This window comes from Penaeus chinensis, chromosome 22, assembly GCF_019202785.1.
Source record: "Penaeus chinensis breed Huanghai No. 1 chromosome 22, ASM1920278v2, whole genome shotgun sequence".
Lineage (NCBI taxonomy): Eukaryota > Metazoa > Arthropoda > Malacostraca > Decapoda > Penaeidae > Penaeus > Penaeus chinensis.
The window spans coordinates 8,975,915-8,984,420 of record NC_061840.1 but is presented as its reverse complement, the minus strand read 5'-3'; the positions used below and the strand labels follow the sequence as shown (position 1 = coordinate 8,984,420).

Sequence of the window (8,506 nt, the reverse complement as noted above, 5' to 3'; positions counted from 1 at the left end):
CCTTAAATGGCTTCAAAGTGACTGCCATGATCGATTCCTTGTATGGGTTGTCATCTTCTGGGACAAATCGAGTGTTGGGGGGGGGGGGGGTTAACTGCCATATCATAAAGCACTTCCTTCACCCTCTCATGCCCCCACCCACCACAGAATCTAACAAGGAGAAGCTGGATATTAGAGCTCATTACTAGTAACGGCACTCACGGGACATGTGTGAGGCCAATGAAGTGGTGTCTGATTGAACCTAGCCTCTCAACGGAGACAAGCAGATTGACCTAACTCGGCCAGGATCAGGCCACCCATTTTGCTGGGGTAAGGGATCAAAGAAAGGTGTAAAACTCCTGGGGAGAAGTCAGAGGGGTATGTAACCCCACAAATAAGTTCGGCATCTTGGTAGGAACCATTTGGTCATCCTTCCCCAGTAAATCAGTCCATGGGGGATGGTACCTCAACAAGAGGGAGAAGGGGTCATCTCTAGACTGGTCCAGCTGAGAGTGGGCACAAGCCCGCACTCCACGTCAAGGCGGTCAGTGTTGCGGGAGAATCTCGGTTCCAGATCTCGAAGCTTAAGTATTTAGGAGCCGTGTCAGCGAACCGGGAACGAGGGGAGCCTGGGGTCCAATCAGAGAGCCGCGAAGTGTCGATGGTGAGCGAGAGAGGCTGTTGGACCTGATGTGACCCATGACTTAGACAGGTGCCTGCTACACTATCTAACTCCCTAGTGCCGAACCGTCTTTCCTTGCTAGTATTCTGGCATAATTCATACAAATTCTTTGATCTACAAAGGTTTCTGAAACAAATACTATATCTGCCTGTTTTGAGTACGTGATGTGGAATCCTCAAAGATTAGCGGATATAATCTTGAACTCACCAGAAACTTGCTTATGGTGAACTTATCGCGACTGGGTTACCATTATAAGTTAGATAAAGACAATAAGGCCAGCTGGTCTATGACTGATAAAGTTTAAAGAATGAGTTCCCACCGGATGTGAGATAAATAGGCGTGAACTGGATACAGTGAGAGTTACGCAGGGGAGATGCTTCTGTTCAGCATTTTCCCCTGCAGTGTTGCTCATGTGTGGTATTGGCCTTTGCAGTAATTGCAGGTTTGCTGTCCTGTACACTGATCATGTGTGTAGCAAGAAGAGTGACACAGATGACACCTCTCTTTACGGCCACTGTTCCTTCCTGCCTCAGATCAGCTTTTGCAGTCTCCGCTTTAGCTGATAATTGGGTCTGCTTTCCGTTATTCTGAAACTATCTCTCTCTCTCGCTCTCGCTCTCGCTCTCGCTCTCGCTCTCGCTCTCGCGCTCTCGCTCTCTCTCTCTCTCTCTCTCTCTCTCTCTCTCTCTCTCTCTCTCTCTCTCTCTCTCTCTCTCTTCTTCTTCTTCTTCTTCTTCTTCTTCTTCTTCTTCTTCTTCTTCTTCTTCTTCTTCTTCTTCTTCTTCTTTAGCTTTCTTTTCACTAGACTTCCCTTCTTTCCACGTTTTGCTCATTCTGTCTTTATCACTTTGTAAGGAAGTGTCTGTTTGTCTGGTCTATCTATCTGCCTAATTCTCTGTCTTTCACTTTCTTTTATCCCACCCCCTTTCGCTGTCTGCCTCTGCTTGTCGGTCTTTCTCCTCCACGCATATACACGCACGCGCATACTTACACGCACACGTCCGTCTTTAGAAAATAACAACGCTGTTCGTCATTACAAATGAATCTGAAAACTCTTGGCTACAGCACTATTACTTGTAACGTTAACAATTTGTGTTTTATTTTACGACTAAACAAATTACCAGATAAAGTGATCACTACGTTGGATCCGTCCATGCATATATAATGACTATTAAAATATTAGCTAATTTCGCGGTCGCTAAGAAAATCGTGTCCCTGCAGCCTCTGATTTCTCGGACCAATTTGTTTACATTTGATATTACCTACACATAACAAACCGTATTTACACCAGTAAAGAAGTATTACATTCTGAGACACACAAAAATCTTCCTACAGAGAACAAGAATAATAGATATAATATAAAAACAACGAAGAGCCATAAATGAAAATCCAGGGAGTCTAAATATAGTCTAAAACCCTATAAAAGAAGAAAGAAGAAGAAGAAGACTACCATATAGTCTAAAACCCTATAAAAGAAGAAAACAAGAAGCCTTATTTAGGGATTTAGCTGAAAACCTCAAACTTTCGTTTGAACCGTCCAAGAGCAAACATCAAACCCGGTAATTGTTAAGTGAACAGACGGACGAAAAAGCCGGAAAGAACTTCACGCAATTCCAACCAGTAATTAATAACAACACTGCACCAACATACAAGTAAGACCAAGTCAAATTGTATTACTTAACCCAATGCCGACGGGCATGAGGTGTACGTACATGCCATGCCCAACAGGGAAATATGGTGACCAGGAGGGGTCTGGGTGTGGCTAAGCGACTGGGAGGGGTCTGGTACCATAATCCCCATGTTAGCAAGGTTTTTGGGATAGTTTTCTGGAGTATCTTCGCATAACTGACTACAGAAATTTTGGTATCGATGGATTCCTCTCACTCTCTACTATCCAAATATATTGAAATTATGCAGTAGAAACCCCCTTATTACCAATAGTATAGACTGCTTTCAATGTTTTTGTTTATGCTTGATGCGCGCACACATTGAGAGGCAAAACACCATGGACTTCCTTAGCGTTGCGTAGTTTGACTTCGGTTCGCTGTGAATTTGTCGAAATGCCTAGTAGCTGTTGTGCAGTAAATTGCCAAAATAGGCGCGATGGGAAGAAACTAAATATATCCTTTTACAATATGCTGTTGAGGAAAACTCCGTTAGAGATTAGACATCGCAAGGAGTGGATTCGTGCCTGAAAAAGGAAAACGTGGACAGAAGAATAAATTTCAAGACAGATAGTGTGCTCTGAACATTTCATTTCAGGTGTGCTTTGAATGCTTTTTTACTGATTGGGGATTTACAAAGCATCTTTTTAGATTCTGTGGGGGATTTTAGACTTTGATATGATTTGTTACGATTTTCAGCCTTTATGCCTAGGCTGTATTTACCAAGGTCTCAAATGTATCAGGAGGTTCTGGTTCTGCAATTGTTTTCAAGTGTACATTTATTTTTTTCTGTTTAATTTTCAATGTAAAACTATTAGCTCATTGTATTGTGTGAAGGTTGTCAGAAAATTAATTTTAATTTAGGGTCCTATCTTCTTTCCTATGAATCCCTTTGGTACCAAGACTGTTGTACAATACCTATGGATACCTTTACAATTTGACGGAAACCCACGAGGGCCTAAAAATAAAAATCTAAAATGGGAAGGCCTTATTCTCAAGTGCTGTGTTTCCTTATGGTAAACCGGCTTGACATGCAGAATGCTGCATATATATTTGTTAAGATTCAGCCCTTAGATTGTAAAACTTCAACATTTAATTCATTTACATATGCTGTTCCGCAATCTTTCGTTTCGGTTTTAGAAATACAAAGGAATGCCACTGGTAGGCCTAGTTTACTTACTTGTGACTTGATGAAACAGAACGATTTTGATGTTGAATTCGGATGGTGAAAACAGTCATGAACATGTCGTTCTCGAAAAAAGTGATAGCCATCAAGTGATTTATAAGCCTTCCGCAATTCATTTGTGAAAGTACTTGGTGACTCAACTAGATACTTTGTTATGCCTTCCCAAGCAACATTAGCAAGCTTGGTTATGTCGTCCATCTAGCCACTCTCTAGCATGAAAGGATCTTCTAGCTTCGTGCCATTTTCAGCTTTTCGTCATACCGTTTTTTGTCTTCAACAGAAAGTTGTTCATTGTAAGCAGATGCCATTCTCCGTTTGTATAAATAAGTGCAAGAACTGTGATCACTGTCGACAGAACAACGTAAACAGGCCGAATATTTTGCCTCTCTGTATGCGCACGCATATTTGCTATTTTCTGGCCGTGAAAGGGGTCAATTGGTCCTGATAGCAGGGGATGGCATGAAAAGCACCAGGGAAATTGCAGGGAAAATTTTAAATAATGGTATATACAGAATCAGTCACTGTCTAATGCAAGGGGCTGTGCCCTCTGTCCCCCCCATGGGGGTTGCCACCCCCTAACCCAGGAAAGCAAAGAATCCTCCACAAATTTTCGGCAAGATAGAACAGCGAACAGACTTGGCATTGGACACCCTTGCCTGTCAGTCCTGCCCTGCTCTTTGCATTAAAAAATAAAGAGACTGATTGTGTGCAGACTATTCATATTTCAAGGCAGGAATGTGGGGTTTGGGGGTGGTTCCATGGCATCATTCCTACATATATGTGTGTACTAAAGAGTAAGAGGTAACCATTGATATCAAAATCGTTGCAATTGGATATTCCAGAAAATTACTGTTTTTGATTCACACAGTGATCTCTCGGAGTTTATGCATTTATTGGCTTGTTTCATTCACACAACAGGGTATTGAATCTTCTGTGGCTCAATCTTGTCTCAGGTTTTTGTATTTGCCACTTTCTTTATCATTATTATTTTTGGTTCACATGGTGTTGTTTCTCATAATTAGTGCATTTACGATGGGGTTGATTTGCTTGTTTGTTCATGAAATGCAGTGTTGAATCTACTGTGGCTGAATCTTGTCTCTGATTTTTGTTTTTGTCACTTTTTTTATCATATTAATTATGATTCTTGGCTCTGGTTTTTAATTTCTCTTTTTTTTGCTTTTTAAAATGGCTGCCATGCACAAAATAACCCCCCCCTCCCCCTTGATTCCCATTGGATCCCTCAAGATTGTTGGCTGGAATGTGGTCCTGTTAATAACCTTTACCTCCTTTCCAAACCTTTAGTAAACCAAATAATGAATTATTATTATTATTATTATTATTATTATTATTATTATTATTATTATTATTATGGTTATTGTTGTTTTTTGTTTTTATTTTCCATTGTTATAATTTGATTTCAAATGCAGATAAAGTTTGTATAAAGTTACATGAAGGAAATTATTTTTCTTTTTAAAAGGATATGACAAGACAGTAATACTGTAATGATATTGAGTAATTATAGTAGCTACTAACTTTCTTACAATGCACAAATTGATGAGTCTGCTCCATGTTACAAGCAAGATGAGCCTGAAGAATTGCAAGGGAATATTTTTAATGTTGTATTCTACTGCCATAGTTTCTCTTGGTACTTTTAAAGCATTTTACCGTACACCGCAACTATGTCATGTGCTAGTTCTAGAAACCAATGCACTGCATGAAATATTTATGCCGAAACATGGCACCAGGTGTGTGATAGGTTTGTATAGAAATTTTGATAACTAATTGAAAATACAATATATCAAAATTACCCAAAAATATACAGACAGATAAAAAATAAAAGAACCAATCTCAAGAGCAGCTGCTATATACAAAACAAAAACATTACAACTATTTGGAAACTATAAGATTACACACATGATGAAAGTGGTACAATATACAAACAATGCAAAACTATAAACCAGTGAAATAAAAAAAAAAAAAAAAAAAATTAAGTGATATATGAAATTAATTATATGCTACAGTTGCTAAACACCCTAAAACAACATGTAAAACTACAGTGGATCACATCACATCAATATAAAAGGAAAAGAGTGATGAAAATGAAAAATCACAAACACTGGATAACCAATTTAGATGAGATACTAAATACACAAGATTATTACATTAAAGACCTACAGTTCACAACCATGGGCTAGATCACAAAACAGAAAAATAGATATGAGCATAACCAGTCTAATATGACATACAAGACTGAAAATGCTCTTACATGAATTAAAACTAGATACACAATGTACAGATGTTGCAACAACCAAGATAAAAGAGCAGAACACCTAGTCTTACATTGCCCTTATATTCCAGTCTTACTGGACCAATTTATTACACTCTTAAAAAGTAGATCAAATTACAAAACTTACAAATGTATTATTTACAGGTGCAGATCAACCACCCATAAAGAAGTACTGCATACTGAGACAGATATTCCTACAAAGAACAAGAATAATAGATGTAATTTGAAAACTATTAAGAATTACAAAAAAAAATAAATAAAAAAAAATAGTATAATTGAAACCCTATAACAGAAGAAGCAGCTGGAAAAATGGCATTCGTATCAACAATTCGTCTTTCAAGAATTTATGGAAGTTCATATCAAACAAATGTAAGTATCTAATTTATGTTTCAAGTTTAACAAATATAGTGAGTGTCAACTAAAAGATATCATTACATAACAGAGAAACCTCTTGGTATATCACCTAGTTTTTACTGCTTATACATATAGATATGATAAATTGCTCATGCATAAGGATCAGGGTTTTAAAGACTATATTCATATCCTCAAATTTAGAAGGAATGATCATTTCAGTTGCAAATACAGCCAGTAAACTTGATATAGTTACTAGTTTCGATAGTAGGGAAATTGTGGGATAAAACTGGCTTAAATGGAATGAATATGGAATAGAAATATAAAAATGGGCCAATAGTTTTAATAGTCACCATTTTCAAAACATACGATTTATAGAAATGACAGAACCAATCAGTCTAAGAAAATTATCTTGTATTTTAATAGTTGCCATCTGATAACCTTTCCTACTCTGTACTTAAGAAAACACAGCTGTAATTTTGTTTTTTACATTCAGTGAAATGATGGACTTTTGTACATAGATAAAGCACACACAAAGTTACAAGAAGGACAATTGTATCTGCCCAAAAGGATGCAACAATAAAAGTGTAATACAGTAAGAATATAGAGTATTTGCAATAACTAATAATAATCTGCCCCATATTATGGGCACGAGGGGGATGGAGAATTGCATGTCAAATTTAAAATGTTGAATGCTACTGTGTGAGTTTCTCCCTGTGGCCCCCTTAATCCCTTGCTCCTCCATGTCATGGGATGGGGCTTAAGAGATAGAAACTTGGGCCCAATGTAGGGGATCACCCCTGCCTTGGACTTCAGACCTTGCCTTAATTTTGCTGGGTCATTTCTTCTGCCCCTCTCCCTTTCCTTCTCTTCTTCATCCCCTTCTTCTGTCCACTTCCTGAAATGTGAGAGCTATGCTGAAAGGATAAAAGTCATGAATGGCCTCTGGGAGCCATGGGCATAGGTTAGATTAGGTTAAACATCTAGCCCTTACCCCTCATGGGAACCCTGAGCAGTAGACTGTTTCCTCTCCCCATTTGTTTCAAGGTCATCATGGCCTGTTGTTGTCATGGGGAGGGGGGCTTCGGAGGCGAGGACTAGGACCCAAATCTGGAGATCTCCCCTGCCTTGGGCCTCAGCCCTCGACTCACCTAATTTTGCTTTTTTGTTTCCGTCCCTTCTCCAACCCCTTCTACTATCCACTTTCTAAGGTGTGAGAGCCATACTGAAAGGCTGACTTTGTGCCAGTCCTGAACAGCCTGAGGGAGTCATGGGTACAGTATTTCCCTGTTTTAGTTGTCTAGCCCTTACCCCTCAAGGGGACCCTGGGGGGTGGACTGTTTCTCTCCCCAATGTACTCTAGGCTTACCATGGCCAATAATGAAGATGTTATATTCTTGTTAGGGGCAATGAGGTTTGCTCCTTCGTCAAATAGCCCCAATAACTCAAACCCTCCTGGTTCCCCGACCCCAGGCTCTTTGACCATGACTCTGAACACTGCAACTGCTACCCCCTCCTCAAATGCCTACTAGTACATTATCCACCCAAGTCAACACTCAGTCTCCAGGAGACATTCCTACTCTCCCAACATTCTAAACTTCATCACTTCTACCCCCACAATCTTCTTCAACAATCACCTCATCCTCCCTTATCACTACTTTACAGCCTTATTGTTCACGGTGCTACTCCATTCCTCCTATAAGTCATTGTAAGAACCCCACCAACATTGCCAAAATTACTTTTGCATAGACATGACCTTCCCTTTGATGTTTACTACATTGGTGGAGAATCTCTCCCTGTCAGACCATATCAACCTCCTCCCCATCAATGTCAAAACTGTTGGCGTTTAGGACATCCTGCCAAACACTGCAGTTCCACAGCCCGATACCCTCTAAGTACCCAACCTGGTTATAACCAATCAAACTGCTCTGCACAGTCTTTGCGTGTGCCTACTGGGGCGGCCTCCATATTGTATTTTCTAGGGACTGCCCCACCTACAATTTGAGTCTAAGAATGCAACTGTCATACTCAGACTTGGTCTCACTCTGCGTGAAGTCAGACAGGAAGCATGTCAACGAGGTTTTTCTCTTACTCCCTACTCCAGTAATGTAACTCACTCTGCCCCTCCCCCTCCATCCCAAGATGTTCCTACACCCTCCCCTATACCTATCTCTCCTACATGTTACTTTCCCACTTCTACCTCCTACCTTCCCCAGTCAAATTCTTTTGCCATTCTTAATCTAGGCACTCTATACTGCAGCCCCAACACCTTCCCCTCTCACTCCCCATACTACCCACAGCAGACAGGCTAAACATTCCACTCCTACCACACACTCACCTCCACCTACCTTTTCTTA

The 8,506-nt window shown here is 39.9% G+C and overlaps 1 protein-coding gene across 3 annotated transcripts in view; it reads left to right on the top strand.

Moving 5' to 3' along the window:
* The first annotated feature begins 1,673 nt into the window (after window positions 1–1,673).
* LOC125037116 (transcription elongation factor, mitochondrial-like) overlaps window positions 1,674–8,506 on the top strand; it is a 42,680-nt gene continuing 35,847 nt past the window's right edge. The window contains exons 1-3 of one of the 3 annotated variants that reach the window (XM_047630131.1): window positions 1,679–2,313; window positions 5,943–6,167; window positions 6,646–6,744. Coding sequence is in view for 1 of the 3 variants with exons in the window: in XM_047630130.1 (XP_047486086.1) it covers window positions 6,108–6,167 (60 nt within the window). In the remaining 2 variants the exon portion in view is untranslated. Of the gene's footprint in view, window positions 2,314–5,942; window positions 6,168–6,645; window positions 6,745–8,506 lie in introns of all 3 variants that reach the window. The other 2 variants (XM_047630130.1, XM_047630132.1) reach the window with 2 other exon arrangements.